The sequence below is a fragment of the Vigna unguiculata genome, chromosome 6 (assembly GCF_004118075.2).
Source record: "Vigna unguiculata cultivar IT97K-499-35 chromosome 6, ASM411807v1, whole genome shotgun sequence".
NCBI classification, from domain to species: Eukaryota; Viridiplantae; Streptophyta; class Magnoliopsida; order Fabales; family Fabaceae; genus Vigna; species Vigna unguiculata.
The window spans coordinates 28,749,660-28,761,315 of NC_040284.1; the positions used below are offsets into that span (position 1 = coordinate 28,749,660).

Here is an 11,656-nt window from a genome sequence, read left to right on the forward strand (position 1 = left end):
AATTTCATCTTTTCGTAACTTGTTGCGAACATTTTTGCTGAGAAATAAGAGGCGCGATCGTTGTAGTTATTACGTATCTTGTGAAATATATCTGATTTAATGATTTTATTAATACATTTTTACTATTTGGAAAGTTGATATTTTATTTCGAAATTTGTGTTAAAAATGGTTCAAATGTGAATCAAAAGTTTCATATTGTATAGAATAGACAAAGTTAAACACTATATAAAAATAAAGACTCATAATATCATTGTTTGTTTTAAGATTTTGAGTTAAAAATGATATCAAATATATAATGTGTATAAGATTAATGTCACATATATATATATATATATATATATATATATATATATATATATATATATATATATATATATATATATATATATATATATATATATATATAACCAGAATGTCTCGATTACCCTAACTTTCGTATGATAAACATAACCCAACAATTTGTAATTGCTTAATAAATATCTCATTTAGCGAAACTAACTATTAAATATTAAATCTTATTCGTACCATATATTAAATAATATATTTTAAACATTGAGAGAAACATCATCTTGTGATTTATAGGAAAACTTAACTTTTCAATTTTATGTAGTTTAATCTAAATAAAAATACCTACTCTCTATTTTCATGTTCATAAATTCTTAATTCCTTCCGAAATTTAATAATTCAACCTATACCTTTAAAAATGAAAAAAAAAGTAATAAAATCAGGTAAAAAAAATAAACTTAAAAAGAGTAATTTATTTTAAATTAAATAAAATTAAAATAACCACAATTAAAATAAACAAAAAAACATAATAGATCTAAAGTAATATATTTAAATTTATACATGGTTAGATGAAACTTTAGTAGTTAACAAAACATTAAATGTTGGTACGCTGGTGCAGTAATTTCTCATTTCTTCTGGTATAAGGCGGTCTTTTTCTTCTTTATATTCTATGAATCTGATTTATTTATTTTTTTAACTGACAATCTTAATCTTTGAGACAAGAGAACGGCCTTTAATTCATTCAATGGACAGAGTCAATAAATTAGACAAGTGGGTATTTTTTAATAAAAGTGTAGGTTATAATTTCAGGATAAAAATACCCCTCATCGCTTCTTCTTCTTCGGGTATTCTTAACTCATCTTAAAGTTTTAAACAGTTGTAAAGCTTTAATTATATACATTGATGTTTCTAAAATAGGTTATATTCTAAGCAATCTTTATTTTTGTTAATTGTAATAGTGGTTTTAAAAGTTTTCTTGACGGCAAAGTGATAATTATTGTTCGCACACATTATTGAGGGCTGCAAAACTTTCCCTCCAAAGCTACATTTTTCAATTTAAACATAATTTAATTCATATATGGATATGAACTGCTCCAACTTGCATGCCGTTTGAGATAGAAGTAGATGCTTAGATATCGAGAACTTTTTGATATCTCCATTTTTATCGTCATTTTCTATTTTTCTACGTCTTTTCATGTATTGATGATACATCAGTACTTTATTTTATGCTAAATACTTTTGCAGAACTCTTTAGGACAAAACATAAACTTCAATGGTCAAGATTCAAAACACAACTGCTCAAATTTTGAAACCACTCAAAGGAAATTATACATAGGAGCCCTTGTTATCTCAAAGCAAAATGAGAAGCAAAAGGGATGTAACTTAGAAGTTATTAAAGACATGATCAAACCCAAACCCAGTTCAGGGAGATAAAATCAGGTTCTTATGTGGGAGCATCTTGCATTATGAAGCAGTAGGGAGGAGCTGAAGCTTAGTTTGGAGGAAACCAAATCAAACTCCACAAGGTTGTCCTCCAAGACATGTCCCCCAATAACAACCGATGTCTCTGCATCTTTTCCTCCGTCCACAAATCCAAGGCATGCCACCTTTTTGTTCACCAATACCATCGAATTGCCACCATAAACTTTCCACGTTACTCCTCCTTCCAGCTCCAGCTCAATAGTGGGCACATCCAGTCCAGTCACGGTCCTACCAATGCTGCTGAAATCAAAACACGCCCCAAACGGTGCCACCGGTGTAACTTTTCTCATCTTTCTATCAACAGCCTTCTTGGAAAATTCTCTCACAAGGGGTTTGAATATGGCACTGTGCACAGCGGTGAAGGGATTGATGGTGCTAATTTTGGTTCCACCGTGTCCCTTGTTGTCAATGGAAAGCAGGGAAGGCTTGAAGTTTATGGCTCCCCCATCAACCTTGACTGATTTCACAACTATGAAGTACTCGTAAGAGGGTTCACCTTCAGAAAAGATTGGAGCTGTGCTGAAGGGGTTGACAACAAGAGGAGTGGTGAAGAGAGTTAACTTGGAAGCATCTTGGGGTGCCCCGCCAATGAAGAGGTTGCCAAGTCCATGCTTGTTTGAAGATGGTAAACAAATGGCAAACTTACGAGGAAGTTTGCGAGACAGTGAAAGCTGCGTTGGTAACGCAAGCTGTGTTCTTGCCAGGCCTAATATCCCTTTACCAGTTTGGGGTAGGTTATTTAGAAGAGAGCTACCCTCAGTGGAAGTGCAACCGGAAATAAGACCAGGGAGTACGGTGTGAGACTGAGACAGGAACAAGACATCCTCACCAAAATCGCCGGTAAAAATAGCGTCGGCGTAAGGGTTTAGTATGAAAGCTCCACACGTGTCATTGGAGCAACCTGGTTTGAAAGGGCCACTGGTGCAGCCAGTGCATGGAGCACCTCCAGGGCAGCTTTTGGATTCGCAATGGACAGGGTGGTAGCTTGAGGAATTGTAGGTTTTGTCGCAATCGTACCACAGGAATGGTCCTCCGAGGTCGATCACTAGGTCCATGTGGTGTCGAGGAGTTCCTAGGCCGAGTGAAGTGTAGAAGAGATTGGTTTTTGAGTCTTTGGCGATGGGTAAGATGAAGGGACGAGGTTTGCCTTCTGAGATGCAAGAAACGAAGAGAAGTGACAGTATGAGGAGAGAGAAATGAACGATAGGAGAAGCCATTGTGCTTTCAAGCTATGGCTATGGTGTGTATTAGGAAAGAATGTTTACAGAATGGTTCTATATGTAGTGGTTCATAAGAATGAAATTCTCGCATGTGATCAATTAAATGAAATTAATTATAGAAAAATATATAAAAAAAAGGAGTGTATGAATACATAATATAAATTAAGAGAGATTAAAAATAATAGGATTATAAATTATATGAAAAGAAATAATAAGTGTCCAAAGAAAACTAAGATTTATGTATAGTAAAAATGTGTTTTGACACTATTTGACGACTTTTTTGACAATTCTTAAAAGGGTAAAATAGTCTTAATAAAAAATAACTTTTATATTTTTAAAACAAAAAAAGTGAGTAATAACGAGGGACAGTGTCAAATAATAATAAAAAAAAACTGTAGTGTCAAAATACCGGTATTCATATGTATATATGAGTGATCTTATTTATATAGTTATACTTTTCTATATTTAATATGTTTTTGTCTTTACTTTTTTTTTTGCTTTTTTTAGCTTTAGCTTGTATCATTTGATTATTTATCATGATAACGAATAAAAACTCAAAATAATATTTGAAAAATTCATATGATTTAAACACGTTTTTATTGAATGATAAGCCCTTAATTATTTGTTTTCTTTTAGTTTATCTGGAATTTGGATCTGGTACATATCCCTGAACTGACAAACACCTGCTCTCACATGAAAATAAGCTGTTCCGCTATAAAAGAGATAATACATTTACTCATTTTTTTCTATTTGCTTATTTTTCACTTCTTAAATTATTTTTCAATTCTTGTATCTCCATTTGTCTTCCAGCAATGTTCATAGTTATAGTATCTTTAGTGGTGGTATCTTCCATTTAACATCCACTGCTAACTTGTTCTCTTCAGCAGCACTGCATTCTGCAAATGCTTCTTTAGCATTTAAATTAGTGATTTCGCTTGACGTTGATGAAAAATTAATTTGTTTCTCTGTTCGTTGTGATGATAAAGCAGGAGAGAAGTCTGGTTCATCTTTTATATTCTTTTTCTGGAGATAAATAATTAGGCAAGTTGATATTTTTAATTTCGTTATGATATGCCATGCCTTTTGTTTTGTTAATGGATTGCACCCTGTAAAGCGCACATGTAAGGAATTATCTGCTGCTACACGAATACCTAGTGGACTACCCCAAGTCTTTGTTTAATATAAATTTTCTTGTTGATCAAAACAAAAGCTAGACACAACGAATCTTTCTTCCAACATTATGCAGAAAATCGTAAAAATTATTCATAACATAATCGATTATATGTAACTATCATAATTAATCACCTGTACATATTATAATGTTGAATACAAAAAATAATATTAATAATGTCACAACCACACACCATGAACTAAGTGTAAATGTACACAGTACACAGCCACAAAGAGTTTACCATATCATTTACTCCATACTAAGAAATATTTCAGTACACAATAAGCAGCTATTATCACTCTCAAGCCATTTACATTGTTTAATGTATTTATTATACATTAAAATATTTCTTGGAACCCTGATATCATTCATGCTAACTTAAGAATTAGAGTGTCTTTTATAGACACACTACACTTGCATCGTAATCAGAGATTCATCAGAACAAGAAAACTCCAAACTAACGACTGATACTAGATCGGCACAAAAGATTTATTGAATACAGCTTCATCATATGTAAGAACAAATAATATGAATAATATCATCAATAAAAAAATTCATTCATTTCTTTCTCATCAAACGGTTTTTATTTTAACTATTCTTTTTAATATTTCTTTTTCATTTTTTATTTGTTTTCTCTCCGCCAGACGAAGTAGTACAGAGAATTAAATGTTGCAACATACACTGTTCATATTTAAAAAAAATTAAAAGTCGGTTGTAGTATTTACTGATGAGTAATTTATTCCTTACTCGAATATGTTTATATATAGGATAAATCAAGTTATTTTAAGAACAATTTTACTTTTCATTTCCATCCTTGATTTATTTATTTTTAATTTTGATGGTTATAACAAATATTTTATCTTTAAATGTTAAATTAAAAAAATAAATATAAAAGATGAAAAAGGCCATGAATTAGTTAAGGATTTTTGTAATTTTTCTTTTTTCTTTTTATGATCAGAAAGTATTTCTCTCCTCTATAATATATATACTTTCAATCAACGACTTATTTCTAAACCGGTTATAACTTCAAAGTTTTTGTGAAAACTTTAGTCTTTTAAGTGAGTTCAATGTTATTATTTAAGTTATGCAGACGAGCCTCTAGAGAGAAGATTATCAAGAAGAGTCAACATCACATATAAAAATTTGATACTACCTCTAACAAAATATATTGAAAATCATGAATTTATGTTATTCATATCCAGGTTATGGCATTTTAAGTGTATATATAAACATTATTTTCCTTTTTCTTGGAGTGATGGAGGGGTGCAGTTGAATTCGAACAAGAAAATAACAGGGTAGTTAATGTAGGGTGAGCATCTGCAAGCGATCACTGGAATTGCAAAGAATAAAGGGTTAAAAAGGTGTGAAGCAGATAAATTTGGTAAAGCCAACAAAACAATGTTTGGGAATAATTGCATGGTTGGAAGATGCTACTAAGTTGAGCGATGAAAGGCTCGGCAAGGCATGCATGAATGAGGGAAATGGAACAGATAAAAATGCATGGGAGAGCTGAGAAAATAACCATCTCCCTGTTTTAACTCACGAGGATACGTAATTGACGCAAGATCATAAGCGTGAGACGCGTAATGTTTATAAGCAAGGAAAGACACAGAATGAGTGATTGTGTGTGTATACATGTGTATCTATGTGTAAACTACGTTAAAGAATACTTCACGGGAAAGCAACCTATTGCATTTATTACCTTCTCTTCTCTCACCACTCTTACTCTTAAATTCCCTCCTATAAATACATCGCACTTTGACTTCTCTACTGGAAACAACTAACTACCTAAAAAGCAAGATACATACAGAAACCTCAAAACCATACTTATCTACAACCAAATCATGTCTCACATAGCTGTCGAGAGGAACCGAAGAAGACAGATGAATGAACATCTCAAAGTTTTAAGATCGTTGACCCCATGTTTCTATATCAAAAGGGTATTTTCTCCCCTTTGTCTTTCTTTTACTTTTTTCCTATTCGTAATCTTTCTCTCTGTGTGTGTGTGTGATCGGTTTTTGAGTTACTATACCAGAGAAATAGTGGAAACAAACAATATATATGTTTAAGTTTTGACAAAATCATCATTAAAATTTTGTGATGTCAATGAAGGAAAAAGATTTCCCATGTTGCTATGATTGATTTTTGGAAGTGAGTTTGTTTTTCTGTTCTTGCTTTTATTTTATAGGGAGATCAAGCATCTATAATAGGGGGTGTCATAGAATTCATCAAGGAGTTACACCAAGTTCTTCAGGCTTTGGAGTCCCAGAAAAGAAGAAAGAGTTTAAGCCCTAGCCCTGGTCCGAGTCCACGAACACTTCAGCCAAATTTTCATCAACTTGATTGCTCCTCCATAATTGGGAGCAATAATTCTTTCAAGGAACTGGGAGCAAGCTGCAACTCTTCTGTTGCGGATGTTGAAGTGAAAATCTGTGGTTCAAATGTGATCTTGAAAGTCATCTCCCAAAGAATTCCTGGTCAAGTTGCAAGGATCATAACTGTTTTGGAAAGTCTTTCCTTTGAAGTTCTTCATCTCAACATCAGCAGCATGGAGGAGACCGTCCTTTACCAGTTTGTGGTCAAGGTGAAACAATAACTATTCCTCTCATAATTATTTAACAATAACATATATTTTAGTTAACAATAACTATATAGTAATTACATAATCAACTATGCATAAATATACACTCACAAGAATAATAAAGGAAAATAACACTGAGATTCCCAACTGTTGGGAGCTTTTATCATTGATCGTAACAATTAGAATCACAGCCTACTCCAATTAGGGTTTCAAGTCATTTCTGTGAACCAAACACACAGCTTTCTGACAAATCGGTGTAAATTTTGCAACTTTTCGATATCTAAACCACGATACACAAATTAGAACTCAAAGGACATAAAAAAGATGTTATCAGACCAAAGGTATAACACTTCTTGATTTTGATCAATAACCATGGTATTTTACACGCATTTTACTAATGCGATCCCCCTTCTAAATCTTATCAAAGGACAAATTTTCTATACGCTTCTTCATGCTGAGAAATTTAGTTATCATTTTTCTCTCACTTTTATTTATCAAATTCCTGATGTGTGTGTGTTTCACCAATTACCATAATTTTCATGCAATCTACCTTTGTAGATTCCTCTATAGAAATTTTAACTGTGGCACTTTGTTCAATATTTATGTTAATTTCCGAACTGAACTTCAATTTAAATTTGGATACGTGTCGCCATTGAGATAAAAAAAAACAAGGGAATATAAGTACCATAATCAGAGTTACAACAATATCCGTAAATTTGGATGAGGTTGATAGTAGCTATTCAAATAAACATAAAAACGTAGAGTTGCAATCATATTTGCTTTGGTTCAAATAAAATACTTATATGGATTTTATTTATAGCTTCTTTCTTGAAGTTGTGATTACATTGTTTACTTGATACGTAGATTTGTTTACTACAACAGATAGAACTGGGATGTCAACTAAGTCTGGAGGAACTGGCAATGGAAGTGCAACAAAGCTTCTGCTCAGAGGCTATAACTATGCTGTGAAGATATAGCAAATCAAAAGAGATCCAATTTTCAATCGTTTGTTATAATAAAAGATAGGCATGTGATATACATGCACAAAAACCACTTCTTCACTTAAATTACAAACTAGGGTTATTATATCATAACCGTTGTCATAAACTTCATGACATGGAAAATATTCTGCAGCTTTATATTTTGTAATATACATGCATTATCTTTGCCCATCAACTGAATGGTTTCATCTGGTATATTAATGCCAACAAAAGCTGAGTTAAAATATTTTTTAAAAACTAATTTAAATAAAAAAGATATTAAATAATATTCTTAGTTTGATACGTTAAGTGGAAAATTTTTTTTAGAACTACGTACAAGTTTATTAGAACACCATCCCTCTCTATCATCTACTCTTTTATTTTTGCTTTCTTCACCGTTTTGTTTTCAGATGTTTCCACACACCCATATTTTACTCATGACACCTATTCTAGTTTAGGATAGTAAAAAGTCAAAATACGTTTATCACTCTTCAATATTCTGGGTGTTATCTTGTTTTCCGAATTTAGCTATTTTAAATTTTAAATGCTTTAAAAATAATTTTAAGGAAAAGTTAATGGTAATAAAATATTTAGTATATAAGTATTATATTTTATGGTAATAATATAAACATTAAATTGAAAATACTTGTATTTATTAGAATATTAAATGTAACTCTAATATAAAATAAAAAGCAACAACATATTAAAAAAAATACTAACAAGTAAACAAATTAAATTTTAAAATAATAAATTAAATAAAAGAGAAAAATATTTTATCCCTATCTCTAACCTTATATATAATGTTTTTAGTAGCGATCAGTGATAAAGTAACATTTTATTGCTTCTTATAGCTCATATATAAGTCTACAAAAATTAGAATGATACTTTACACTTCTGTTAATTTGTTTATTCACACATTTCCAGTTAATTATAGCTACATATAATTAATTAAAATGTATTTATTAAATGTATGTTACCCTTGTTTTTGTGAGTTGTTTTTTCTAAGTGAAATCAAAATATTTAATGATTATGGACAAGCTAGGACGTGCAACACGGACTAACTACACCAACGTCTATAACGTCTTATAAATTTCTTTTTCTTCGTTTACACACCTTTTGTTCATAACTTTCCTTACAAAATATATTTTTTGTAAAAGATCTTTAATTAGTGATTAGAACATTTTTTATAGCTTGTTTTTTTTCTCTAAAATTACTCTAGTCTTGGCTTCTTCTTTCATCTATATTGTGGATTGACGTGAAAACTAATTTTTTTATAGCGTTATAAGTAATCATCATTTAATTTACATAATATATATATATATATATAAAATAAAACAAAAAATTATTATTAAATTTTAATTACTTTAATAGAAATTGAAATTTTTCGTAATTTATATTTTGGGACAACTCAAGTCCTTGTTAAGCGGATCCGATAATATTTACACCTTTAAAATTGTATATTTCATATACACATAAAATACGTAATTCATCTTGTTATTATGTAAACAAAAAACAAAAAGAACAGAATAATAAGTAAAAAATATATCCTATCTTTTGTTATTTTTTTTTATTTTTAAATATTATATTCAATAATTTGATAAAAAAAAATTCTTAGGAATATTTGTAGTCTACTAATTAAATATAATATTAATTTATCATGACATTGCGTTAACTTTTTCATAGCAACAAAAATCAGGTTTTCATAATTATGGATATTATATATATATATATATATATATATATATATATATATATATATATATATATAAAAGATTGAAACATGTTTTTATTATTTTCTTATTTCATATATGGCAAATAAATTTAAATGGTTTTAACTTTAATTTAAAAGAAAATGTTAAATAAGGAAAGTTTAGAAAGCAAGGTGATAATTAAAAAAGCATGGAGTGCAAATATGCATGATTGATATAATAATGTTCTCACACTATATAATTTACAAACATTTAGAGCTGAACAATAAAGTAATGAATCATAAAGGCACAACCGTATATAGAGTAAATGATTCTGTTTTCTACTGATAGTGGATCCACCCAGACATGGTTTTGGGTTGCATTCTGGGCCTCAAAACAAGCTCAGATTACTGCTGCTTTAAAGTCCAAACATGATCTTTTTTAATGGCAATTTCTTTCTGCACCCTATAAATTTATCTCTGGACTCAATTATTTCGGATTTTATTTTTTGGAATACACTAAATCAATTCCGTAAATTTTTATGGAGAATAGGAGTGCAGAAATGATAGATGCAAGGAAAAATTTCCTTAATATATCTTATTATATTCATTAAGATTTTCTTAAAGCATTAAATCAATTGAGAAACACTATTAATTTTATTTAGTGTAGATGATTGAATTTATAAGAATTAAGTTTGATTAGGCATTTGATGATGACGTGATTGGATGGCAACGCGATGATTATAGGCATAGTAGGATTAGTAGGATTAGGACCACTTCCATTCTTCATTCATTACATTGCATTTCATCAAAAGTGATAGTAAATCCAACACCCACTCAAAAACTCAATCTTTGGGACCACCCACTCTCTTCTCCTCCTTCTTATCATTGTCATTCTTCTGTTGGCTACATTCCAAACTTTTTAACCTTTTCCAACCCAACAATACATTTCAACCCTCAAACTCTTTTACCAATGCACTCAATTTACAACATTCACACACTCATGTCAAAATCAATTTATCACCACTAAATTAAATTGTTAGTATAATAATACACGATTTATCATTGATTGATGTTTATTAGAACAACAGAGCTGAGAAAGAGAGTCATTAAATTCTATGTAAGACTTACCCAAATTTACAATCTTCAATAAATTTTACCAATAAAAATGTGTTAGTCAAAGTCTCTCAAAGTCAAAACATAACAGTAGATAAACTGTTGTATAAAATCATTTCAATCGAGTGCCACTGTTTTCTCAAAGTGGTTTGATTTATGTTATTTTGAAAAGTCAAAATCATACACAACAACATTTTTCACTCACAAGTTCATTGTCCGGCGCATTATTCCCTTATAATGCACAACACAATATGCAGTGTATTTTATAAAATCTCCAAAACCTAGATTCTTGCCTATACAAAGATTTCTACAAAAGATCTTATTACAAATTGTCGAATTACTTTTATAATGTTTTTCCTGTTATAGCTCTTATGAATATATCTTAATATTTTTTTAATATTTCCTTACAATTACATTATAAAGCTAGTTGTATTCAGAATCTTAACATGTCAAATTTTCTTACCTTATGTAGTTAGAGAGATCAGAGTAGAAAAGAAGATTACTGTGATAATTGCACTTTAGTCATGTGGAGAATATACAGATCTCATTTATTTCATTTATAGGGTCTCTTACCCATGTGATACAAGTAATTAATAATTTGAGTTTTTAAGCATACCACAAAAAGTTTTAAGACTACTGATTACATGAATATAGTAACATCTATGAATATAGGAGTTGTTCTAACTCTTTTATATTTTTTTAAGATAATAATCTCATCTTTCTTATTATTAAAATACCTTCATGTTAAAAAAAAAATTGTAGGTGTACCAAAAGGTCATTTCCAAGAAAGACATTTGACAAATCAATAGGTCCAGGCCCAGGCCCATCTGACTGAGGCTAGTTGCTGTAATGAACAGGTAATGTGAGCATGTCTAAAATTTACATTGGAATGTTTCCTTTTTCAGAACTCCCATCCTTCATTCATAATTTATTTCAAATTATCTAATTAATAAATTTATTTATTTCAAAGTTTAAACAGAGTTTGATTTGGTATTATTCTTTATAGATTACGTTTAGTTGTAATAATTGCCGCGTAACTGATCTAATCATCGATAATTTCTGTGATGGAATGACAATTTATTTTATAATAAACAGAAGACCGTGCATATAAGATCAATATTTTAACGTATTATA

The 11,656-nt window shown here is 30.1% G+C and overlaps 2 protein-coding genes across 2 annotated transcripts; one reads left to right on the forward strand and one right to left on the reverse strand.

The window, feature by feature from the left end:
* Positions 1–1,544: 1,544 nt before the first annotated feature.
* On the reverse strand, positions 1,545–3,027 carry LOC114187274 (gamma conglutin 1-like). Its single transcript, XM_028075475.1, has one exon. The coding sequence runs from the start codon at positions 2,982–2,984 to the stop codon at positions 1,722–1,724; it is 1,263 nt and encodes a 420-aa protein (XP_027931276.1). The 5' UTR covers positions 2,985–3,027; the 3' UTR covers positions 1,545–1,721.
* A 2,919-nt stretch (positions 3,028–5,946) lies between these two features.
* LOC114189182 (transcription factor MUTE) lies at positions 5,947–7,900 on the forward strand. The gene is made up of 3 exons (XM_028077888.1): positions 5,947–6,098; positions 6,347–6,742; positions 7,622–7,900. Exons 1-3 carry the CDS (start codon positions 6,003–6,005, stop codon positions 7,706–7,708), a joined length of 579 nt encoding a protein of 192 aa, XP_027933689.1. The 5' UTR covers positions 5,947–6,002; the 3' UTR covers positions 7,709–7,900.
* Positions 7,901–11,656: the final 3,756 nt, after the last annotated feature.

Excerpts from the sequence above, each read along its gene's own strand:
- LOC114189182 (XM_028077888.1), top strand. The coding sequence starts at position 6,003 with ATGTCTCACATAGCTGTCGAGAGGAACCGAAGAAGACAGATGAATGAA. Across the intron at positions 6,099-6,346 it reads CATGTTTCTATATCAAAAGG|GGAGATCAAGCATCTATAAT; the intron begins GTATTTTCTCCC and ends TTTATTTTATAG. Across the intron at positions 6,743-7,621 it reads TTTACCAGTTTGTGGTCAAG|ATAGAACTGGGATGTCAACT; the intron begins GTGAAACAATAA and ends TTACTACAACAG.
- LOC114187274 (XM_028075475.1), bottom strand. The coding sequence starts at position 2,984 with ATGGCTTCTCCTATCGTTCATTTCTCTCTCCTCATACTGTCACTTCTC.